At 53.1% G+C, this 25,396-nt stretch overlaps 1 protein-coding gene across 9 annotated transcripts in view; it reads right to left on the bottom strand.

The window, feature by feature from the left end:
- Positions 1-25,396, bottom strand: part of Igsf21 (immunoglobin superfamily member 21) — a 220,645-nt gene that overhangs the window by 17,201 nt on the left and 178,048 nt on the right. For 8 of the 9 annotated variants that reach the window (XM_087215698.1, XM_087215696.1, XM_087215693.1 and 5 more), the window contains one exon: positions 14,663-14,781. In XM_087215698.1, the coding sequence (XP_087071824.1) occupies positions 14,663-14,781 (119 nt within the window). Of the gene's footprint in view, positions 1-14,662; positions 14,782-19,037; positions 19,931-21,728; positions 21,867-25,396 lie in introns of those variants that run through there. The other variant, XM_087215695.1, reaches the window with a different exon arrangement.

Genomic DNA, 25,396 nt, shown 5'->3' on the forward strand with positions numbered 1-25,396 from the left:
ATCTATCAAATGGGCTCAATAACACATACCCTGCCAACCTTACAGCATCCAGGGATTTAGAGGAGAAGCAAAGGGGACAGACTCACACAAGGACAGCGCAGAAGAGGCTGCCTGTATTACCTCTCCGCTTGCCGGTGCCCCTCCCTTGGCTGAGAGGGTCACAAGGGCATTTCAGTCCCTTTCAGGGGTGCCCATTGTGTCGAGGGAGGGACGATCTCTCCTACTCCTTGGGCAGTGCTCTATGAAGGTGCCGAGAGTGCCCTGCTTGAGTGTCGTTTATCATGGGGAGGTAATCAATTAGATTTGGGGAAGGGTGGAGGAAGGGAGAGACAAGTTCAAAATTATATTATTTGCAAAAAAATCCATTCTTCCCTCTCAGCAGGCCTGTTCTATCGACTGCCTTTCTTCTCACTCAGCTCCTAGTCATTATGCCGTATTTCAAAAGAGAAAAGTGCCCTCTTAATAGAAAAGTGTCCATGAATATAAATGTCCCTTCATGTTGCCGATTTTAATTTCTTCCTTCCTTTTCCCTCCCTCCCTTCTTTCTTTGCTTGCTCCCTTTCTGTTAGCCTCCTTCTCACATTTTGGTTTTTCTCCCCGCCGTCTCTGTCCCTCTCTCTCCCTGTTCCCTCAAGAGACTGCTCAAGAGCCTCCTCCAGGAAGCCCTCTCTGCTTCAGCTATGCTCAGCTGGCCATGGTTGCCTCCCACTGCTCACCTCCTCTGTGACCTGCACAGGTGGGACCCTCATTAAGTGATTCCATCCATCCTTCGGGGCAGCCTCAAGGGTCACCTCCTCCAGGCGGCCTTCTGGAACTTTCTCCTGAGTGTCTGGAGCACCCTGCACTTACTGTACTAGCTGCCCTGGGACAGAAAGACCCTGTCTGTCTCTCAGTAGACTGTATGCTTCCTGGGGGCCTCGGCTCGTCTGCCTTCCACTGAGCCTCAGAGCTCATGCCGGCTGCCTTGAGGCAGCTGTTTCCATCCCTGTTTATTTTCCTTTCCTTACTGTTTTGCACAGCTGTGTCCTGCTCACCTTTCAGGGCTCAACTCACACATCCCTCCTAGTCTGAGCCAAGCTTCCCTTCTATTCCCGGTCACAGCGCATTGCCTGTACTCTTCATAGAGTGCGTCACAGTGTGTGGTCCTTTCACACATGGGCGTGCATACCTGTCTCCTTCTCTGACAACCCCTACTAGGACACAAGCACCATGGAGATGGTGTCCTTGTCACCTCCCAAGGGCCCGGCATACACAGAATTGCTCAAGAAGTATTTGTTCAATGAGTGAGGTCCCCACCCAATGTGGAAGGGAAGGGTCACAGCAGGGGCCTGGAGAAAGGGACCCGGGGTTGGGGGGTCTCCAGCAAGAAAGGAAAGGGAGGGGTAGTGCGACTCTCCAGCTCATGAGAAAATTAAATACTGACCTGAACAGTAACAGCAGCTAAGGGACAAACACAAACACAAACAACAAACCCAGCAGAAGTCCCCAGGTGGAGTCAACATTGGCGACAGGGAGATGCACACAGCATCTGTCCTTTCACGGCTGGGACAGGCCCTTTTATGTGGCAGCAGCTGAGCTGAGCCCCTCCCCCACAAACATGATTGTGGGGTGTAGGAGGCCCTGTGCTGGGGCTGTGTCTCGTGGTGGGGGGCCCTTGGTCCTGACCCAGGGCTCCCCACCACGAGACACAGCCACTGGAGGGGCCTAGTGGCCTCACCCCACCATGGGGGTGCTTGCAACCCCCCTCCCTGCCTGGCCCTCCCTTGCCAGCTGTTGTTTTGGCAGTGATAGAAGATAAAGTTTACAGTCCCAAATGGGGGCTCTGGCTGAGTGCTTTGGGGGAGCAGATCCCACTCAGGCTGCTGCTGATAGGAAAGGGCAGCACGTTTGTGTTGGACCCAGATTTGCATGTATTGCTGTTTTCTACACTATTCCTTTAACCAGGTGGTTCTCCGAGTGTGGTCCCTGGACCAGCAGCATACGCATCACCTGAGGAGTCTGTAGGAAATGCAAATTCTTGAGCCCCATTCCAGATCCAGGTATCTGGCTTTAAACATGTGCTCCAGGTGCTTCCACAAAAGTTCAGGTATAAAAACCACTGCCTTGAACTATGTAAGCTTCTGTTGGCTCATCTCTAAATTAGGGGTAACAAGAATCATGCCATGGTGTTGTTATGGGAATGGAGGGCTTGGGCCATAGTAGGTACTCAGTAAATAGTAGAGAAGATTATTGCTGACCAGGAAGGAATGGATCAAAGGGACAATATCAGACAGTATCAGTAAACAGGGCATAGATAGAACTCTCTGGAACCTTCCTGGCCCTATGCACCGATTGGCTGAATGGACCACAAATCCCCAAAGCTCCACCTCCCACAGCTGGATACAATTTTTCACTCACACTTTGATTGGTTGCTTGTCAATAATCCAATTTTCTGATTGGTCCCCTGAGCTGCCAGTCCCATGTGGACCCCTTCCACCCCTGGGGTTCTGCCAGCTGGAGCAGCCCATGGGGGGCCACTGCTTGAGCCCCAGTCTTCCTTGCCCTGGGAACTTATGTGGCAACAGAGTGAGTGTTTAAGTCCCACAAATAGGTGCCGTTTGTGCAGAGATGATATCTACGGAGTGTGACACGAATTCGTTTTAAACAGCAGCAAGGCTGGCCAATTTGGGGATGTTTTCAATATGCCCTAGAGGTATATATTACACACATGGGCAATTTCACCAGGTGCTAAATTTGGAGCTTTATGAAGAAGCCTCTGGAAGCCTTTGGAAGCTCGGGAGGCCCTGGCATGTGGGAGGCCTGTTGGAGATCCGGCCAGCAGTGGCAGCCCTCAGCCAGGGCTCCTCCTTCCCAGGTGAGCAGTGGAGATTAGGGCCCTCTACCCCCACCAAGGAATACCCCTGTCCCTTCCCCCAGGCATGGGGTGGACACGGGGTGGTCTAGGGCTTAGAACAGGGCTTATCCTGGCGTTACATGCCCAGAGTGTGGGAACATTAGAAGCACTGTGACCTGGAGACAGTTGCTTAGCTTCCTGGGCTCTGCCCAGAAAACACAGGTGACAAGGGCACCTGTACCCTGTGGGCTACTTTTGGTGAACGAAGTATGGAGGGTCCATGACTTCTGATGGGTCAGCTGGTGTGAAAGCGATCTATACTTAGTTGAAACTGTGCTTGGGGGCCCGGGATTTAGCTCAGTGGTTCCAGCGCCTGCCTCACAAGCACAAGGTCTCGAGTTTGATCCCCGGTACCAAAAAAAAAAAAGAAAAGAAAAAGAAAAAGAAAGAAAGAAAGAAACTGCTTGGCTGAGTTTTAGACTTGGATCTTTTCCTGAGCTACTGATATTCAGGTGTTATTGCCTCTCGGTGCTGGGCAGTGGCACCCACCCCCAGCCCGCCCACGATCATGAGGAAGACATTAAAGCGCTGCACTTGGCACTTGGTGAGTGCACAGTAAATTCTACTCATTCCTGCTCTTGTAGCTCACGATTGTCTCTGGGGCAAAGGAATCAACGGAAAGTCAAAAGGCCAAGGACTCTGAGGAGGCTCTGGCACTGATTTCTATGTGTCTTCCCCTCCCTGTCCTCAGTTTCCTCGTTTAAGCAGCCAGAGGTGCAGCAGACAATGTCTAAGCGTCCACATATTTTCCCGCATCTGATAATGACCATGAGGGCCTACGGGATTCCCTGAGCTGGGCCACCCCTGCCACCCCATCCTCCCGGATTGTGCCAAGGCTGCAGCCACTCCTGCCCATGCCCTAGCTCAGTGGGAGATTTCCCAGGGGGCACCTCTGCCACCATCTTTCCTGTCCTAGCAGCATCGTAGGACTGATGTCCCCAGTCAGAGGGTGGGTAAATATTCTTGCCACTTGCTGCTCATAAAGCAGTCACGAGGCAGGAGTGGTGGAGAAAGCTGTTTGGTGGGAAGGGATCACACATTTTCTCCTCCTTCGCGATTTTCAAGGAGAAAGTTCAACTCATTGTCCCAAGGAGACTCACATGCCAGTCACTCAGGCTCCACAGGGAACATGGGTCTCTCCTTGCTTTCCTGCACATCTGTTGGATTCTGTCTTTTAAAGAGCTGGACGAGGCAGTGAAGCTTCATCCTCAAAGGGACTCGGATGCTGGCCGGGCGAGGGGCCTGGCTAGGGGCAGGTGGGTGGGGTCTCAGAGATTCAGCGCCTGTGCCTCTCCCCTGGCCTTGCCTCAGCCCTGAGCCACCCCCCCCACCCCCCGGTCACCCACGCCATCTCCGACTTCCAATGCAGCACTGGTCCCCGGAAGTGGCCTTGCTGTCCTCCCCTTTGTCCCCAGCCCAGGCCACTGCAGGGAGCTCAGCAGCCCCTGGCCACGGGCTCCCGCATTCCACGACGGGCATCGCTGGGCTCTCCTTCCACGTGGACAACAGGCAGATAGGGCCTCTTGCTCCCTCAGGATCTGGCCCTGCAGTGAACCTTACAGGAGCTTGGGGGTGGGTCAGGCTGCCCACAATCACATCCCTGCTCTGACACCTGGTATCTGAGTGAGCTTGGCAAGTCGCTTATCCTCGCTGGGCCCCAGTTTCCTCATCTCTGCAATGGGATCATCACAGTATTGACAGGGTTCATGTGAGCTTTATGAAAAGTATTGACCCTGGCCTGGCACCAGCTGAGCACAGAGTAAATGTCAGCCATTTGGTCAGTCAGCGATGTTGCCATCACCTCTTACTACTCCCCTGACCGATGCCTTGGGCTCTTACCTTGCCATGTTCTTTTTGTGGCCACAGGGCTCCTGGTGCAGCACCTCTGGCCCTGTACCTGCTCCCACCCTCCAGTGACAGCAGAAAGAGGGCTGTGGGGGTGCAGCACCAGGGCTGCAGGACCAAGGACCTCCCCAGGGGCCCCCTGCCAGCTGGAGCTTCCGAGAGGGGCAGCTAGATGAGCCCTGTATCTAGCACCTCCTCCAGGAAGCCTTCCAGGGGCTTGCATCTCTGCTTGGTCACTCACTAGCTGTGTGATCTTGGGCAGGCTGCTTCCTCTCTGTGGGCCTTAGTTTCCCCTTCAGTGAAACAGGAATAACAATCCTGCTCATCTTGCCAGCTGCCGTGTGGACAGAGCAAGGGAATGTTCATGGGGTGCTTGGTGTTCTATGAAGGCCTGGCTCGTAAACAGTGCTCAATGGTGTCATTTTGTTTCTAAGATTATCATGATCGCTGCTCCTTGGAGTGAGTGGGGGAGCCTGGTCTCCTTGTCCACAGATGGCGAAACTGAGTCAGGGATCCACTTCAAGTTGGCAGCAGAGTCAGAACTGCTGAGTCCCAGGCTGAGCTGTGTGCGGTGTGACCTTGGTCTCAGTTTCCCCTTCAGCATGAGGTCCTGGGGCTGTCTCAGGCAGCATCTTCAGGAGGCTCCTGCCCCTCACAGCCCTGCCCAGCTCTCCTGGCTGTGCTTTGGCTCTGTGCACACCTGTAACCTCAGTCTCCTGCCTGCTCCTTAAATCATGGCCCGAGGTGCTGCGCTCCCACAGCCACATATCACTTGTAATTAAGGGGCCTGTCCTGGGTAGGGGAAGTTTACCTTCTGCTGGTGCCACTAAATCCCGCTCCCAATGGTGGAGAGGATAAAGCATGGAGCTGACCTTACACTTATCAAGGTTTAAGGATGCACTGCAGGGCTGCCTGGCGGGTGGGGGAGACTGTGGCTGTGTTGGTCTGCAACAGGAGGGGAGCCTCGAGGGGGCTGCAGCCACCGGCCTGGGAAATTCCAGGGAGCATAGCAGCGCCTTCTGCCTGGCTCAGGAGGGCACCGTGGGTTATTTCTTTAGAGGCTACAGTGAGGCCCCAGAGCCAGGTTGGCTAGGTTTACAGACTGCTATTCCCACTGTGTGACCTTCAGCGAGTCATTTAATCTCTTTGGGCCTTAATTCCTTCCTTCCTTCCTTCCTTCCTTCCTTCCTTCCTTCCTTCCTTCCTGGGGTTAAACCCAGGGCCTCGTATATGCTAGACAAGCACTCTGTCACTGAGCTATGTCCCTGGCCCTTTCTAATTTTTATTTTGAAGCAAGTTCTCAGTAAGTTGTCCTGGCTGGCCTTGAACTTGCCATCCTGCCTCAGCTTCCTGAGTAGCTGGGATTACTAGCATTCTCTACCTTGCTTGCCTCCTTAGTTATTAAACAGGGAATCATAGAAATACCTTCCTAAGGGTTGGGAAGCTTAAATAAATTAGTATATTTAAGTACTTGGAACATGTCTGGCACCTGGAGCAGCAAAATTCTCTCCAATTGTCCTGTGTTATGACGCATCTCTGGGATGGCCCACCTGGAGAGAGATGGAACTCTGCCCCTCTGCAGGAACAGGAATAAGGCAGCTGCTCATAAATAAGGTTGAGTCAAAGGCCTGGGGCATGTGAGAAATGAATGGGCAAAGCCTCAGTCTGCTTCCCCACTAGACCTTGACTTCCCCAGAGGGGAGGGAGGTGTCCTTCAGCCCTGTGGCCCCAGGGCCGAGATGCAGGAAAATGCTTGAAGTAGAGGGTGACAGGCCAGGGTGACAGCTACTCAGCTCCCAAAGCCACACTCAGCATGGGCCTCACAGGCTCAGCCTCCATCCCCAGCTGGGGGCTTCAGGTTCTCACAGAGGGAGAGGGGCATGCAGACACCATCCTTTATGAGCAGACTCAGTCTCTTCCACTGTAAAATGGGGATCTAGTCCCCACCTGTGTCTTCCCAGCTGCTGCCAGGCTCCTCTGATGCTTCAAGCTGTTCTCCTCCAGAGGAGGCCTGGTGTGTGGGGCGCCCCTGACCCAGCGGTCATCTGTCTGCGCCAGCATCCCACACTCAGAGAGGTGGCACCTCTGTCTTCCCTGCAGCCTCATTTCCTGGAAATTTAGAGTCTCCTAGGGCCCTGAGCTCAAATCCTAGCCTGCACACCACTGTGGGACATCAGGGGCATCCCCTAACCTCTCTGAGCAGCCTGTCTTCTCACTGGTTCTGAGGTGTCCCTTGCCCTGCAGCATGGCAGGAGGACAGAGGGACGGCTGCAGGGATATGCAGGCCTCTACAGGGTGTGCAGTGGGCAGCTTCAAGGGCGCAGTGCCCTTGCAGGCTGTGCAGCAGGGGTGTGGGAGGAGGGTGGAAACCTGTCTGAGAGCCAGTCCACAGGCTGGGACCTGTGGGGCTGACGCTGGGAGGTGACTGTCCTTGCTAGATGACTCAGTTAGCTTCAAAGTGCTCCTCTGAGCCCCAAACCCATCTGTCTGCCCCTCCCTGGACTGGCTCTCAGCACGTGATCCCCGCAGCCCAGAGGCCCGTGCAGGAGGGCGGACAGCAGAGTGGGCATCCAGCCCCATGCCCCCAGCCATTCCACACACTCAAAGCCACCGTTTCTGGCCTCTGAACATGCTCGTGTCCTACGTGGAGGATCTTGGCCTCTCTGCCTTTGTCCTCCCAGCCTGGCAGCTGTCTCAGGCCCATGTGGCCCATCCAGCTGCCCTCAGAAGCTCCAGCTGGCAGGGGGCTGCCCCTGGGGAGGTCCTTGGCCCTACAGACCTGGTGTCACTGACTGCTGAGCAGGACCACACAGCTCCCTGGGGCCTCGAACAGGGCATCTCCATGGAGTGCCAGGCCCTACTCTAACTCCCACTGCCATCCCCATCTCTCCAATTGGTCCCCATGCCCGGGCTTCTGCCTGGAGAGGCCTCTTCTGTACAGCTGCTGCATCTGTGCCCCTGCCTGGCCCTGTCATCTCTGCTTTCATGATGATGCAGCATCCAGCCAGAGCACTTCTGTCTGCTTAAATGCACCATCCGATCTGCTCCTCACAGCAGGAGCAAAGCTAAATTACCCCAGTTCCCAGATGAAGAAACTGAGGCAGGGCAAGAAAGAGTCCCAGCAGGACTGCAGAGGAGGGGCTGTGGACTCAGGCTCTCCTTGGCCAGGACCCAGGGTGGGGGCAGAGCTGTCACTGCCTGACTTAGAGAGCACCAGCTGGGCTGTGTCACTTCTATTTAGCAGATGGGGAAACTGAGACCTTGGGAGATCAAATACCCTGCCAAACACCATATCCCCATTAGAGGTGGTAGAGTACAGTGGTCAGGTCCACTCTGTAGCCAGCTCCCCAGTTCAAGGCTGTTTCTACCCTTGCCAGACCTGTGACCCTGGGCAAATCCATTCACAAGTTTCACACTTGCTAAATGAGGAAAGTAGTAATAGAACCTCCTTAGAGGGCTGTTATAAATGATATACCAGGTACTAGGCAGAACTGTGCCTAGTGTACAGTAAATGCTCAGTAAACATTAGCTGCCTTTATTACTATTGGTTGTAGAACTGGGTAGAAAATTTATGTCTGAATCCAAAACCCATACCTTTAGCCATTCCTGGACTCTCTAAGGAAGTCAGCTCCTTGTTTGTGGTAAACTTAATTGAACAGAGGGAGAATTCTCCAACTAGGAATTATCCACCAGCCTCCTCCTTTTCTAGTTGGGAGGATGTGGGTCATGTGCATGTCCCTCACCCACAGAAGTAGGACAGGGGACAGGGAGGGAGCAGAAAGGCACTGGGCCTGCCCAGCATTAGCTAGTCCTCAGAGCCTGGGGATTCTGGGGCAGGAGGTGGAAGTTTCAATTTATATCTCTCTCTCTGGGCCCCAAATTCTCTGCAGCTCTGGCCTGGATCCCCGCCTGCCTAGGCTTCTTCTTCGGAGCTGCCAGCCTGGCTGTCTGGAGTCTGTGGCCACTGCAGTCTCCTGGGGCCAGTTCATGTGACTGCTCCTAGCCCAGCAGGTGGCTCAGCCACTCAGGCACCAGGCAGGGGAATGAGCTGATCATTTTTCACCCTAGCAGAAGTCCTGGGATGTAGAAGGAGCTGTGGCTCTGAATCGTAGCTTCCAGCAAGCCTGGCTGGGGACCTCAAGGGGTCTCAGACCAGTGGCCTCCATCCCTGACCGATCCTGCCCCCTGACTGCCATGTACACCAGCTATGTGCCAGGTCTGCCCAGCACCCTGCCCAGCATCCTCCAGAGTGGTGGAGACATGTGATCTCTATTTTGCTCAAGTCTGCAGGAGCTCAGCAGGCCTGGGGGTGGGGGGGAGGCTGGGACGGACAGCCAGGTCTGCTCAGTCCCAGATGTGGACCCTGGTCCTGCCAGACTCTAAGTTCAGGGCCCTTTCCAGAGAGTCTGAGCAGTGAGGGAGGTCCTGGGTAGCAGTGAATGACAAAACCAGAAATGGACATAGGGGCACAGAAATGAGGGTTCTTTCCTCTCTCCCAGACTCCTACAGGCTCCTGAGAGGCAAGCAACCCCCAACACAGGTTTGGGGCACCCAGTGCTCCTAGTCAGGGTCCCCACTCACCCTACATACCATGCTCAGCTGACATTTGCAACACTGACAGCCTTTATGCTAAGGTTAGGGATGTTGCCCTAGGAGTCAGGGTGCCTTTTGGGGTGCCAGCCCTGGACTGGGCAGTCCTGATGAGACCCCCCCCAGCTCTGTCACCCTTGTGGGTGGGTCCCCTAAATATCCAGAGTCTCTGTTTCCTCATCTGTAACCTGGCAGTGACCACGCCCACCTCCAAGGACACCAGTGGGGGTCATGTGATCAGCCACAGATTGAGCACAGGGAAGGTGGGGGGAAGCAGCCTCCATTCTTAGCTGCACGTTGGTGACAGAGAAAGGCTGCTCTCTGCCACTCTGGGGCAACCAGAAGACCAGCGCCTTGCCACTTCAGTAGAGGTGCTGGACCTTGATACATTTAATTGATTGTAGCAGTGAACCCTCAACATGCTCCCCTCATGACTGTACCCCAAGAAGAATCGGTACCATCCTTCTGTGACTGTGTATAATGTCTTCCGGGGACTCAGCATGCAACTTTCAAATTGGCTTATAATGTATCACAGCTTGGATAAAAACATTTTAATGACTCTGGGTAGCACACACTTTCGTTGTCACCTCTGGGGCTCCCAAATGTCTTTCCCTACCGCATATCAGGATGTTCTGGGAGTGAAAATGACAGCCGCTCTTGCATTTCGATCTCTGCCAGAGGGCTGGGAAGGAAGTGGCTGTGTAGGGACACGCTGGATGCCATGGGGAGGTGGGCCTCTGGTGCAGGTAGCTCTGGCTGTGCCTCTCCTCATGGCCCCTCTCGCTGAGCCTCCCTGCAGGCCCCACATTTGTGGGGGGCTGTCTTGTTTGCCATTGTTAGCTGCCACACCCTTAGGGGTCCTGAGACACAGAGGAGACCCCCAAGCCGCATGATCTCCACTCCTCAGAGGGAGAGTGTGTGCGTGTGTGGGAAGGGAGGGTCTTGTGATGTCTCAGACAGGCCAAGATAATGCACAGATTTTAACTTCTTTTTTTATTTATTTTAACTTTTAAAACCTGCCTTAAAATATATTTGAAGGGGAGGATCATGCAAGAAGAGGGCAGGGGGTATACTTTTTAAACTTTATTCATTGTGCCTGTTTTTGTTTGTTTGCTTGTTTTTGATACTGAGGATTGAACTCTGGGACTTCGCATTGTGCAACATCCCTCACTCTTCTTTTGTTTTGTTTTGTTTTTGAGACAAGTTCTCATTAATTTGCTAAATTGCCCAGGCTGGGCTTGAACTTGCAATCCTCCTGCCTCAGTCTCCAAGAGTGCTGGGATTATAGGTGTGCACTACCTTGCCTGGCTGACTGTGCCTGGTTTTTGTTTTTTTTTTTTTGTACTGGGAATGGAACTCCAGTCCTTGCGCTTGTGCAGCAGGCAGCTAAACCACTGAGCTAAATCCCCGGCCCTGTACCTGTCTTTTTTGACTAACTCGATTTACTGTTCTTCATCATAGCAGATACTGTTTATTGATCACTTAGTATGTGCCAGACCCTGGCCCAGAATATTCTGCTGTATGGATTATCGCATTTAACCCTCCAGTCTTGGCCAAGTCCTGTCCTTCTCCAAGCCAGGTCTGTGCCATGGGCTCAGTAGAGCTCCTGCTCCCAGGCTGCTGAGGCCCCTGGCTGGTGGGAGATACTGTCCGGGAAACGCTCTTTAGCCCACCCCACACCATTCCAGACCGTGGTGAATAATAGGAGCCACGCTGCCCTGGGACAGAGAGAGCCACTACTTTCAGAAGCCTGGAGCAAATCCTTCCTCTCCCTGAATCTCAGCCTCCTTGTCTGTGAATTGGGGATAAAAGTGCAGCCCTCCCTTGGCATCTGCAGGGGCCAGCTGTAGCTTTGATGCCCCAGCCCCTTCTCTAAATGGCATAGTGTTCGTCCATAACCCAAGCATACCTTCTCCTATACTCTAAATCATCTCTAGGTCACTTATAATACCTACTACAAAGTAAATGCTACTTAAATAGTTCTTATGCTGTTTTGTTTAGGGACTAATGATAAGAATAAAATCTGTACATGTTCAGTACAAATGCTGTTATAAAAAAATACTTTGGATTCATTGTTGGTAGCATCTGTGGGTGCAGAAGCCACAGAAATGAAGGGTGGACTGTGACATTGACCCCATGGGCTTCTGGGGAGCCAGGTGCCTGCAGCTGTGCTCACCCCAGAAGTTACTTCTCAGGCTGCTATAAGGTCCTTGGAATGAACAGGAAGGCCAAGCACAGGGCCAAGAGACTGCGCCCAAGAGGGGTGGGCCAGAGACAATGATAAGGAAAACACTGTCACCTGTCACATGTCAATAGGAAGTGTCCTCCAGGGGCTCGGAGGTGGGGTTTTGGAAGGTGATTGGGCCATGAGGGTGCTGACCTCCTTCGTGGGTTAATCCACTGGGGAGTGGTGGAAACTTAGGAGGTAGGGCCTGGCTGGAGGAAGCAGGTCCTTGGGAACCCTCCCCAAAGGCTGTATTGTGTCCCTGCTCCATGCTCTCTGCAACCTTCTGTTCTCCATGAGGTGGGCACCTTTGCTCCACTACACACTCCCCACGTAGATGCTCAGCCTCACCACCGGCCCAGAAGAGATGGAGCCAAGTGACCATGGACTGAAACCTATGAAACCATGAGCCGTAATAAGACTCTCCTCCTTTGAAGTTGTTTTTCTCAGGTGTTTTATCACAGCAACAGAAAGCTGACTAATGCAGAGTCCAACAAACTCATCTTCCCACTGTGCCCCAACCTGATCTAAGTTAAACCCTATGAAGTAGGTATCCAGCCTATGAGGTAGGTATCCAACTCCTTAGAAAGCCTAGATTCTGGCCAGGTATTTATTTTGTAGATGGGGAAACTGAAGCCCTGAGAGAATAATAAACCTGAGAGCAGGAGCTCCACGGAGCCTGTGGCACAGACTTGGCTCGGAGAAGGACAGGGCTTCGCCCAGATTGGAGGGTTAAATGCAATAATCCATACAGCAGAATATTCCGGGCAAGAGCCTGGCACATTCCTTGACCCAAAGAGAAAGGGTATACCTGCCCCTCAGGAGACATGACAAGCACAGTGACCTCTGAGCAGGGGCTCAGTTTTGATGAGTGGGGGCACACTGGGGAGAACCCTGCCCCCAATCCCTGGGGCTCAGCCTCACCCTGCAGCTGGGGGCACTGGGGTACACATGGGGTGGTGTCCCTGCCCTGCCCTCCTGTCCCCTCCTGCAGCCTTAGCCTCCTGCAGAGTCCTCTGAGCCCTGCCGGTGACTCAGAGAGTGGAATCCCAGGAGCTGCTGCTTCCTCCATGTCCGGCAGCTCCAATGACTGCTGCCTCCCAAGGAGAAGCCACAGGTCTTCTGGTCCCCAGACAGGGACACAGAAGGAAGGGAGTCTCAGTTGGCTAGGAGCACCCCATCAGCTCATCAGGGACCCTCAGGCTATCTGTGCACCAGGGTCAGCCCCATGATGCCTCAGTTTCCTCACCTAACAGATGAGATAATAGATTCACAGGTGTCAGAGCTGGGCACAGGCTTAGGGTCACCTGGTCCAAACCTTCTTAGTACAGAGAGGTCCTCACTGCTCAGACTGCTTTGGGGGCGCAGTGGGAAGTGTGGGCCTTGGGGAGGGGTGACCTTTGAAGAGTGGCCTTGGTCTCAAACCTCAGCTGCTGTCCAACGCTGCCTCCAGCAGTGTGACAGAGCCAGCCCAGGAGCCAACATGCCTGGGACCTGGCCAGGATTGAGCATGATGTGTGGGTGCCGTGCCAGGGAGAATCCTGCCTAGGGATGCCCTGAATTTCCAGGGTCAGCCTTACCCTGTATCTGGCAGCAACAGAGAGCCTCCTGTTACCACAGGAAGACTTTGTGATCTCAGCTGTGTGACCTTAGGGAAGTCACTTGCTGTCTCTGTGCATCCCCCCTCCACAAACTAGCTGCCATTACCTGGCACACAGTAAGTGCTCAATCAATATTTGATAAACAGATTGTTGAGTGCACATGTCTCATCACACCGGGAGCCCCTTCATGATGCAAACTGAGATTTGTTCCTTGCTAGTTCCCGGCCAAGCCCAAGAAGGCTCCTGGCTCATGTGTCAGAGGAGCTGGCCAGGGAGTGAGCCACTGTAAGAGTCAGTCCTGGCAATGCCACGTCCTCACACCTTGGCTCCACTGGAAGCCCTAGCACACCTGTGCCACCACCATGGGATCAATGCCCCTTTGGAGGTTGGAGGATTTCAATTTCCCCAGATCAGGGGCTTTCAACAGGGCCTTTGTGCTTTCATCGATTGCTGATGACAGCAGGCTTTGCTTCTCTAGTAAATATTATTTGATAAGAAAATTCGATCACACGGAGCCCAGCATCAAAGCCGAGTCCCAGTGTTCCTGTGGCAGAGCTGGCAGAGTGCTCCTGACAAGAGCATCAGAGCTGGGGGCGGTCCTGAGATTGCTCAGAGCAACACCCTTGTTTTACAAATGGAGAAACTGAGGCTGGGGTGGGGATTAACTTGCCCATGGACACAACCCAGCAAGAGACAGACACTAGTGTTATTATCCCCAATTTACAGATGTATAAATGGAGGCCCAGAGACAAAGGTGAGAACTCAGGATCCTTGTGCCCAGCCTCTTTCTCATTCATCACTGGCCCTTCCTTCGACATCTCCAGATGGCCTTGGGAGGGTCAGGGAGGAGCCTCTGGGCATGGGACGAATGGCTATCCTGGGGCAGGGTGACTTGGGATGCCTCTGATGGTCCCCGCAGGGGCACCCAGAATGCACTTTCCCCTCAGAGGTCTTTACTGCGGGCTCTTGGCTGCAGCCCAGGAGAGAAACTGTGGCTTCAGTGGCAGGCACAGCCTGTGTCCTTCCTTGAGTCCTTGTCAGGCCACTGAGCCTAGATCTGGGTGGTCCGTGGTGACCCAAGAGGCCCGTGTCTCTTACCCACCTTACAGAAATGGAAACTGAGGCCCAGAGCCTGCCTGCTTCCCTGGGGCCTGTCATCCTTCCTCAGTCACTCATGCATTCTGGGTCAGAGCCCCACAATTGCCAGGCATGTGAGGACTGGGGATGAGGTCAGCTCGGCGTCTCTCCCAGCTCAGGGCCCAGCGAGGGCAGGAGGAAGGTCACATAGAGGAGATCATCTTGGGCCGGGTCTCACAGCCAGCCACACTTGGCCTGGCCTGGCCTGGCCTTGTGCCACTCCAGGGCAAGGGCAGAAGAAGGAAGAGGGTCCGTTACCAGTACAATAGTCCCCCAGGATGGGTGTTCTTCACATGCTCTGTGCACGCTCACATGTACACACACACACACACCCTTCCTTCCCGTGACACTGGGGCATTGATCTGTACTCACCCATGACATTGAGGAAGATGTTCCCTGAGGCCAGGACCACCTTCTCCCTGGTGGCGCGGTCGTAGATGCCCACGTGACACTCGTAGGGACCATTGTCTGAGATCCGGACCTCGGGCAGCCTGAGGGGAGGCAGAGGACAAGGTGAGTCCCAGCATAGTGAGGCTGGAGGGGCAGTGCTCTGGGAAACCAACCTAACGCCCACTCTTGTAGCCTCCGTGCAAGACTATGACACCCGCCACCCCTGCACTGGCCTGGGAGGAGAAGCGACACCCATGGAGCACCGACTGTATACAGACCCCATGCTCCATGCTGCCAAGGGTGGAGGTGCATTGTATGTTTCCACGGAGCCAAGTCTATGCCCAGGGGCCCTGGGGCAGTCACTCAGCTGTTGGGTTGATAATGCACCACACGTGGGGTGTGAGGAAGAGGGAAGAAATGTTGCACTCAGCGCACAGCCAGCACACAGCACAGGCTCACAGTGGGTGTGGCCTCACTCATCCCCCATGACCTCGGTCCACGCACAGATCAGTACTCCCACTTCATAAACAGGGAAACTGAGGCACAAGAGGGGGTGTTATGCCCCTGGTCCAGACACCTGATAAGAACTAAGATGATACAATTTGACTTTCTGTCTCCACATCCCCTGGGGACATTGCAAAAGAGGACAACAGAACTCTCTTCAGGGGGACTCCTCATCCCAAGAACAAGGAGTGAGGGAGGCCAGTCACTGTGCTGTAGCCCTGTGACTCTTCCTCTACAAGGCCATAGAGCAAGTAGTTTAGGCTCTGCTGCCTTCGCAGTCTGTGTGGGAACTGCTCAACCCTGTTCCATGGCACAAAGACAGCCCCAGACCATGAGCTCAGGAGCCGGTGTGCTGGGTTCTAATCAATCTTTTTTGACAATCATTGCAATTTGAAGCTCAGATAATTCTCATGCACCATGAAATAGTCTGGTTTTCTTTTTTCCCCCCAACCATTTAAACATGTTAAAAACATCCTCAGTTCACAGATTGGGGGAACCTAGGCAAAGGGCTGTGTTTGGCTACACCCTGTAGTATGATGACCCCCATTCTAGATCTTTCCATGGTCAGATCATGCTAAAGTGAGTCAGTATGTTGTTCTCTTGCCCCATGAAAAGGGCAAACAGAGTGGCTCTATCCTGACTCCTCTACTGAAAGAAAAGTCTTAAAAGCTTTAATGTGGTGCCCAAGAGAGGAATCATGTTCAAATTCTGCTCCTGTATTTGCATCCATGAACTTCAGGGAAGTCATGTTCCCTCTGGCTTCCTCTATTTCCATTATCTTAAAACTGGAGGTGACTTAACCAGATCCTATCTCAATATGAAAAAACAAAATGCAAAATTTTTTTTTAAATCAGCAGGGGATAAATGCTCTGGGTTCAGTCCTCAGTACTGCATTAAAAAAATAAATAAATAAAAGGTGATGCTCCATAGGACTGCAATGAAGATTGGCTGCAATGCATCCCAAGAATGTGAGCAGGAGCATTGTGCCCAAATGGACAGAGGGCCTCCGTGTGTCTGGTGTCCTATGGCATCCTGTGGGGACAGGGAGTTCCAGGCCAGTGGGATCTGCTGAACTGTAGAAGCCATGTCAGAGCTGCATGGAGGACAGGTGGGTGACCCCCCACGAGTTCCAGCCTGTGCTAGTTCCAACTTAGAGTGCTGTGAGTCTTGTGGGTCTTAGAGCTTCTCCAGTGACAGCAGAAAGCCACACTCGGCTGAGCTTCTCTTTCTCTTTCATCTACTTCTGCTGATCTATGCAATCTCGGCCTCCCCCACCCCATCCCTGCCTCCCATCTCCTTTTCCTTGTGACTCACTGTGTCCCTAGCCTCGCCAACCCCCATTGCTGCTGTCACATGGAGCTGAGCCAGTCCTGGGCACCCCTCCCCTCTGCACCGCCCAGCACAGATTAGTATAAACAACACCCTCATTTGCATAGAACACACAGAGGTTGACATCTGGTCTCCCCGCTGTTATTGAAGAAAGAAGCGTCCTGTTTGTCAGGGGAATCTTCAGGAGAAGACTCTCCCACCTCCTCTGCTTGTCCTCCCAGAAGAAAGCACGGTGACAGTGGGAACAGCAGGGGACCTGTCTCCCCTCAGGAACAATTTTCTATGTTTGCAACTGAGCCAGACTGAGGACATAGTCTTCTTGCTTGGGCACCGTTACCATGTGACAGTCACCTAGAGTGACATGTTTAGGTGACACTCACAGGTGTCTGTTAGAGAGGCAACCTGCTTAAGTAACTTCCGTAGGAGACCAGGACAGGGAGCATGTGAAGAAACAGCCTCAGGGGACCTGTGTAGCCGGCAGCTCCCCAGTGATGTCATAAGAGAATAATGACACAGTTGATACACAGGTGGACCCATGCAGGTAACCATCACATAGGTGATATAACCAGATGTGTTTATGTGAGAGTGTCGCAGGTGACATGCTTAGGAACTGCTACGCTGATGACATGCTCAGGTGACAGTAAAATAAGCAATTTGCTTGGTAACACAAATGGGGGCACCACACAGATGTTGTAGAAGACGGCTCAGGGGATACGTGGATTAGTGGCTTAGGCAGAAGACAGCAGCCCACCTGGGACTATTTCTACCGCACAACATGTCCCTCGCTCCCCTGTACCCCAGGCTCCCCAGCACGTGAGTGGCCCACTCTTGGCCATTAACCTGTCACACACTTGCCATCATCCTTGACACCTACCCTGTCCACCTCCCCAAACCGTCAGTGACCAAGCCCCAGGCGTTTCAGGTCCCCGTCTCCCCTGCCCCTCTGTCTCACCGTGTTGAGGCCCAGGGTTTGCTGGACTTTCTCACCTGCCAGTCTCCCTCGTGAGCAGCTCTCAGGTACAATCTGGGTCTTTTCAAATGCAGGTGAGAGCAGTGGTTCTTGGACCTAAATCCCTTCCAAAGCCTCTCTGCAGTTGAGGTTGTGACAAAGCCAAGGATCCCCATACACTGGCCCAGCCCTGGCTCCCTCCCCACCTCTGGCTCCAGCTTCTGACCTTCTCCTGGCCACAATGCCCTCCATGCACCCCTCATAGTGCCAGGTTCCTGTGTGATTTTATTTTGGAACTCAGAATTACAGAAAAGTAGCCAGGATCATAGAGAACCCTGTACACCCGGGCCCGCCCTGCCCACCGCCACCATCTTACGAGTCCAGGCGCAGCCCCGTCCCCCTCCCCACTCCAAGGCAGACTCTGGTTCTCATGTTGGATCCAACAGCTGCCAGGTCCCAGCTTTGATTCCGACCAATACGCCTCTTCTCGGTGCCTCATCAAAACCTGAGCTTTCCCCTGCACTCTTGTCCTGCTAAAGTGGATTAAGTGGCCCAGAGACTCCTTTCCCCAGAAGCCAGTGGCATCGATCTGCATGCTGGATAGAAGGCCTTCCTTCCACAGGCAGCAGGGACCGAGAGGGCGGGGGAAAGCTCCCTCTCATCAGCAATGGGCCGAGATCAATAAACTATTAATATCTGCAAAGGTTTCTGCAGAGATCAGTGTAATGCGGTTTAGCGGCTGGAGTTTACCCACACTGACAGCATCTCTGAAGGGCGAGTAATTGTGCTTTTGAAAAGCTGGGCACAGGAAGAGCGAGCCCTGTGGGCTGTCCCTGCCTGCGTGTGTGTCTCTGCTTGGAAAGCCAGGCAAGGGCTGCTCACCATGGCTTTGGCAGGGCCTGGACTAGGATGCAGGGCCATCCCCATCCTGCACAAGTATTTAGACTTGGTGGGCATGGTGTCCAGGCCGAGCCTTGAGGTGGGGCAGGGCTGGGGTGGCTGCAGAGGGACAGATTACTTCCGGCCTTGCCTGTGCTTTGCTTGGGATGCTTTTCATTTTTTTTTTTTTTTCTGTCAGCATGTCAAGCTTCTAGCCATCTTTCTAAGCCTGGTAGTTTAGCATAGTGGTTAAAAGCACGAATTTGAAGGCTGTCTGATCAACATATGAGCCCCAGCTCAGGCCTAGCCCTGCTTTGTGACTCTGGGGAAAAAATCACGTGACCTCTGTAAGCCTGTTTCCCCACCTGTAACACCTAACTCATGGGACTGTTGGCAAGAAGAGAAGGGATAATTCATTCTTTTTTTTTTTCGTTCCGGGGATCGAACTTGGGACCTTGCTCTTGCAAGGCAGGCACCAGAACCACTGACCTAAATCCCCGGAACTAGAGAAGGGATAATTCAAAGGTTTAGCTAGAAGCCAGTGCAGAGGGAGTATCCAATAGTGCAGAATCCCTAGATGCCTAGAGCTCCACAGGCTCTACCTTGGGAGAGCTCACCTCTGCCTGCCTGGCTGCATCTGTCAGCTAGCATGGAGCACCTGCCTGCTATTGCATGGCAGAACACAGTGGATCTTACCTGTCTTCCCAGGCTGGTAGCTCTGGAAGGCAAGCCTGGCCTGGGGTAGGTTCCCAGAGCATCCACGGAAAGAAGGAAGCCAGCAGAAACTGCCAGGTCCAGCAGTGAGGGGCTGGGGCTCTGGCCTTGTCTCTGCACCTGAGGAGTCTGTGGTGTGAGACGAGGTCTTCTGGTTTCTCTTAGCTTCAATTTCTTCATCTGTTCAATGAATGTTTAACTCCTGCCCAGTGGGATTACAGTCACAGGGAGGGATGGCTAATATCTATGGAGATTTATAGTGGGAGGCATCGTACTGAGCATGCCTGGGATTTCACTGAATCCTTGCTGCTGCTACACTAGGGCACTGTCTAAGACACACTAGGATTCTTACTGTATAACAATAGAGATATTACTTTCCCCTTTGTGTAGATGAAGAAACGGGCACAGAGAGACACAGTAACAGGACCGAGATCACAGAGTAAGCAGGTAGGGCCTGGATTTGAACCCAAGCCCAAGGGATCATGCTCCACCCCTCCCCACACTGCCCCAGCTCTTTCTTCACCAGCAAATCAGTATGAGCTGCAGGTATCTCTTTGCAGCTGCCTCTGCCTTGCCTGACTATTTCTATTCTGAGCCTCACTACCTCTCCAGGTAAGGAGAGCCATATGCTTCCTTCCTCCCTGCTGGGAGGAACAGCATGGCCTCTTATTTCCCTAAATTCCCTTCTCCAAGCTTTGGGAGGGCCCCTTAATTCTGGTGCCTGGGGTTTGCTGAGCTGGTCAGGTCCACATTCTCCATACTTGGCAAGATTTTACAGCTTCTGATCGCCCTTTGCTTCTTTGCTCTGTCTTTCCACTGGGAAGAGTCCTAGATTCTTCCAGAATCGAGATAGTGGACTTGGCAGAGGAGTGGGGCTAGAGGAAACAGGGAAAGGTTCTTTCACTTACTTTTCCCATACTTCGGGGGAATCAGGAGATTCAATATTTGACTTTTGCCAAAAACCCAAGTCTGAATTGATGAATGTGCAAATGCATTTAGAACCCAGCCTAGTGTGCTGTAGGCGGTTGTCATATTCTTCCTTCTACACTGTTAATTCATTAAAATTTTAAAACAAATTAGTGAGCACCTACCACATACCACGGACTGTCTTCAATGTTAACTACATAATGAGCAGCAAGACAGATAAAACAATGTTTGCATGGCCAGATTATGAAGTCGTCTTTTCCAGGAAGTCTGTGTATGCACCTCTCTCCTCCTGAGAGGGAGGAGGGAGGACGTGCATTAACCTGCTTGGGATCAAGGTCATCATAACAAATGTCAATCTCATCTTGCTGGGCCTTGGGGTTTCACAGCATGTTAAGTTATCTTGGCCTGATGCTCAGCGTCTCCTGGGGTAATTGACTTTTTGTTTGTTTAATTTTAAATATTGCTATTCGCTTCATTAAATTGACAAACAATAAACTGGACATATTAAAGTTTGCACATCTGATGAGTTTTAACATGGCAAAACCATTGCCAGAATCAAGATAATGAACACATGCATTGCATCTGAGTTCCTCCTGCCTTTTCGTAATCCACGAACCTTATCCCCAGGCAGCCACTGCCTGACCTGCTTCCTGGCACTCTGGAGCATGTTACCTAGGACGTTATATAAATTGCACCACAGAGTGTGCGCAATTTCTTGCTTGGTTTCCAGGTTAACTTTCTGTTATTGTAATGAAATATCTGAGCCAATGACCTTAAAAAGAAGAAAGGTTTATTTTGGCTCACAGTTTCAGACATTTTAGCTGATGGCCTGCTGGCTCTATTACTTTTGGGCTGGTGGCAGTACATTGTGGGGGGTTGCACTTGGCAAAGCAAAGTGGCTCATCTCACAGCAGCCATGAAGTGAAGAGGACTGGGGTCCTGCGATTCCCTCTGAGGGCCTCCCCCATCTCCCCGGAGTGCCAGCCTCTGGACACCTGCTTTCCCTTCCCTCAGATAAACATGGAGCAGAGGCCTGGATGGGGGTCTGTGCAGCTCAGGAAGACACAGCCCAGCTGACTCCCAAAGTGATCACCTGAGGGCCTGGAGCTGGTGTTCAGAGCAGTGCAGAGGCTCAGGGCTGGAATGGGCTCAGTGGTGGAACCTAGCAAGCAATAGACACAGGCACCACATATCCAAACCAAAGAAGGCTTGGGAGTCAGGTGGAGCTGAAGATTTCATGATGCGAGAAGCACTCGTGACATTTGAGTGGGGTGCTCCCACCCCCTTTTCCTCTACTCTTCCCTCAGATAGGGGAGATGTTGGGACCAGCGGGCTCTGGCGGTGTCCATCCCTCCATCCTCTTTCATTTTTATTTCCATTCTTGCCTCCTTTTCCCTGCTCAAGCTACCTCCAGTCCACCCTCTCCCCTGCCCACTCCGAGTGACCTCATGACCATGAGGATCCATCCATCCTGACCAGCCTCTCCTCTCCCAATTTAAAACCTTCCTGTGGCTTCCATTCACTGCAGCACCAAGCCTGAACAGTCTGTCTGCAAACTGTGGTCTGGCCAGGGCCCAGAAAGGAGGAGGGAAGGGACAGATGGAGGGAGGAAATGGTGTGTGGCCTTGCATCTCTTGCCAAAATCCAGCAACTGAATGAGGAGGCTCTTCAGGACCAAACTTGTATAATCTGCCCTATTTAAAAAGCATTTTGTAATTCAAGCGTCTTCATTTATATACACAGTACCTCATTCTGGGCTCACAGAGAAGATTCAGGTAGCGCTGGGTCCTTTGAGGCTCTGCTTTAATGAAGAGATGAGAGAGGCTTTTCATTTGTCTACCCATTGTTTGCACGGAAACAGAGCTTCTGAGGGCCCGGGAAGCGTTCTTCCCTGCAAGTAGGTTAAACACGCCTCCTGCAATTGTATTAGCCCAGCACTGCCAGGCTCCGCTGTGCCTCCTCCCGGCTGGAAGGGTCCCAAGTGTGAAGTCATGAAGTTCCACTGTTTCACATCCACCCTGCTACCCAGATTGGCTGCTCCTTTCCTATACAGCTGGCCTTATTTCTCCCTCCCTCAAACACCGGCTCCCTCCCAAGTTCAAGGTCATGCCCTTTGGGGCCGGGGCATTTGCAGAATGCGTGTTCCAACTCAGCAGAGCCATGATGCAGAGCTAATGAAAATGGCCATAAAATCTCTGGCAGCCCTGGGTGCTGTTGGGATGCTTGCTAAGAAGACTCTTGGAAAGGGAAGGCTGGGGTGAGGTCCCTGCCCTACTCCTTCTCCCCCTCTTCTTGCACTCATGTGTTTTGCAGAGCCTGGCTGGGAGCCGGGATCAGTTCAAGTCTGCCTGTTTGGTCCAGTGACCCAGGCTTACACCTGCTCGGCCAGCCCTGATGGTGGCTCCCTGTCCCTGGCTGTCCTCATGGTGGCAGCCTGGGAAGGCAGGTGAAGACAGACAAAAGGGGGCTACCTTGGACTTGTCTTGGGATGGATCCTCTACAGGACACCCCAAGAGGGTGCTGGCTGTAGAGCACAACCTCAAATGTGTGCCGGACTCATTGGACCACCTGGCAAGACTGGGGCGGAGCCTGAGGGTCTCTAACAACTTCCTGGGGAAGCTTGGGCACATGTTGGCCAGGGGACCCCTCTAAGTCTCTGCCCTCAGTCCTCCATCCTCCCCCTGGGGTCCAGCCATCTACTGGACCTTGTCTTGCCCCACCAGACCTGCTAGTGTCTCCTTCCATTGACTCCATCAAAGCCAAATACCTTAGGGGACTAAGCAGCAGAGATGGCTTGAGGACAGATTTCACAGCTCTGGGTGGGGCTTTTGAGCCACCAGAGGCTGCCACAAAATTGGCCGAAGACAAGCATCACCACTATGCTTCCTGGACTCACCCTAGACCTGCATACCCTTGTCCTCCAGTTTTTTCACCCTAGTACTGGGGATTGAACCCAGAGCCTTCACACTGAACTACAAACCAATCCATTTCATGTATTTTTTATTTGGGGACAGAGTCTTACTAAGTTACTAAGTTGCCCAGGCTAAGCTCAGACTTGGAATCCTCCTACTTCAGCCTCCCAGAGTGCTTGGATTACTAGCACGCACCGTTACATCCAGTCGTCCTTTATCTTTGAGAGCACTGAGGCCTCTGTGGGGATGCCTGGCCCCTGGAGGGGAGTATGCACCGAAGTCCAGCCCGAGAGGTGGACTCAGACTCCACAATAGGCCAAGGACAAGGTATCCTGTCTTGGTATGGACAGGACTAGAGCCACCCACAGAGGTAAGATCTGTGTCACCTCCACAGTGGTGCCCACACAGCCCTGAAAAGAGGGAAGCTCCGCCTTTGAGTGCACAGGCACAGAAAATCTGAAATCCAGACTCGATCTCCTCACCTCCTTTTGCCCAGGCCCTGATCCCCCCACCCCAATAAACCTTTCCCAGGGACACCCAGGGGGCGTGGCACTGGGGGACAGCAGCACGCAGAGAAGCAGATGGTCAAGACTGTCCCTTCAGCAAAAGAGACTGTCCTAGGGTGCAGGCTGTCCACAGAGGAGCTTTGTCTTTTTAACATCAGCCCCTCAGTGTGGTCCAAGAGTTCAGGACTCTCCCAGTCTTAGCACTGAAAGTCCCATATCCCAGGAAGACTCCAGTCCCAGACCACTCAGGACAGTCGGGTACCTGGCATCTAACAGGCGAGATACTAAACAGAGGGGAACGGCCTGCCCCAAGGCCCGAGCATGCTTAGTGGCAAACTCCGACCACCTGGGCAGGTGACTCCTCAGGGAAATGGGTGGATGCAGGTGACCTGTTGACAGTGTGACAGAGCCCAGCGCAGAGGGAGGTGCATAGTAGGTGCTCAGGACGCTGCGGCTATGTCCTGTGAGCTGAAGTCTCCATGAGTAGGGGGTCTCTGAGACAGAAACATCTGCTGTGCCTTTCACCACACAAAGCTCGAGCATTTGAGCCCAACTCCCTCAGCCAAATAGGAAACAGTCCTGTTGGAACTGCTCCATGGGCTGGAGCCACAGCGGGGATCCTTGCCGTATTCCCCCACTCCCCTGTAGAAGTAAAGGACAGCCTTTCCCTCCCCCGCTGTGGGTTTGCGGAAATAAACTGGCAACGGGCAGATTAACAGGAGAGGAATTTCTAATGTGTGGAGCTGAGGCAGACGGACTGTAAGTTCAAGGCCAGACTGGGCAACTTAGGGAGACCCCATCTCAAAGACAAACGAAGAAGGGAGGAAAGGGGGGAGAGGGAAATAATTTACTGTTGTGTAAGGGGCTCAGGTGCCCGTATGCCCCCTTTCACAGGGGAGGCTGGGGAATGCAGGCAATTCTGAGGGTAACAACTGATTTTAGGGGAATTGAATGGGCCCACCACACTGTCCTTTGTACTTGATTCTTTTGCCAGCTGAGGGGGCCCTGGAGACAGCTGATAGCTTGGCACAGTCTGTCTGCATGGGAGATAGTCCTTGCTTAGGCAGGTAGGGGATGCCAGAGAACAGCCTCTGCCCATCTCCAGGGTGCTGTATCTTGGGGTGACAGGTCCTGGATTCCTTTACCCACTGGCTGGGGAGCAGGTCAGGGCTGGGCTTACCTGGCAGCACTGAGCTGCACCAGGGGTGGCTGGGGTGTGGGTGCGGCGGGCAGGGCAGAGGCCAGAGCCCCTGGCAAACCCAGTCAGTCCTGTGAGTCCCAGCCCCCAGCACTGAACATACTCACTGTGTTCCTTGTGTGCACCACTGAGCCTGGCTGGGCCCGAGGCTTTGAGTAGCAGCTAAACAGGGCAGGAAGGGCCAAGAGGGAGAGTAAGGAGAGCATGGGGAGCAACTGCAATCCCAGCGCCCTTGGAGGCTGAAGGCTGAGGCAGGAGGATTGAAAGTTTGAGCCCAGCCTGTGTAACTTAGCCACTTAGCAAGACCCTGTCTCAAATATATATATATATATATATTTTTTTTTTTTTTTTTAAAAAGCTGGAGATAATAGCTCAGTGTGAAGATTCTGAGTTCAATTCCAGTACTGCAAAACAAAAAACAAAAAACGAAAACACCTCAGGGCCCAATCAATGCCCTGTCCTCTACCTCTCTCCTATTGGCCCCACCCCTGACTTTCTGCCCCTACCTCCCCTCCAGTCCCATCTCTCTCATTCTGACCCCTCTTGCTCTCTGCTCCCTCCTCTCCAGGCCTCTCTTGCTCAGCCTCTTGCTGCTGCCATGGGAACCACTTCCTCCTCCAGGTCCTGATTGATTCATTTAGCCCCTGACCAGCCAGGACGCTCAACCCAGGCTCTGGGCTGGGGTGGCAAGGGCGGGAGGGGCCAGTGCCTGGTGGGGGTTCCTTCTCCCTCATCTTTACCCGATGCCATCCTAGGCCCTGCAGCCAAGCACCAGGTGTGGGGCATGAGCTCAAGAGA

Source organism: Heterocephalus glaber, unplaced genomic scaffold, assembly GCF_053883595.1.
Source record: "Heterocephalus glaber isolate CG9 unplaced genomic scaffold, H.glaber_assembly_v1.0 deba00001452, whole genome shotgun sequence".
Lineage (NCBI taxonomy): Eukaryota > Metazoa > Chordata > Mammalia > Rodentia > Bathyergidae > Heterocephalus > Heterocephalus glaber.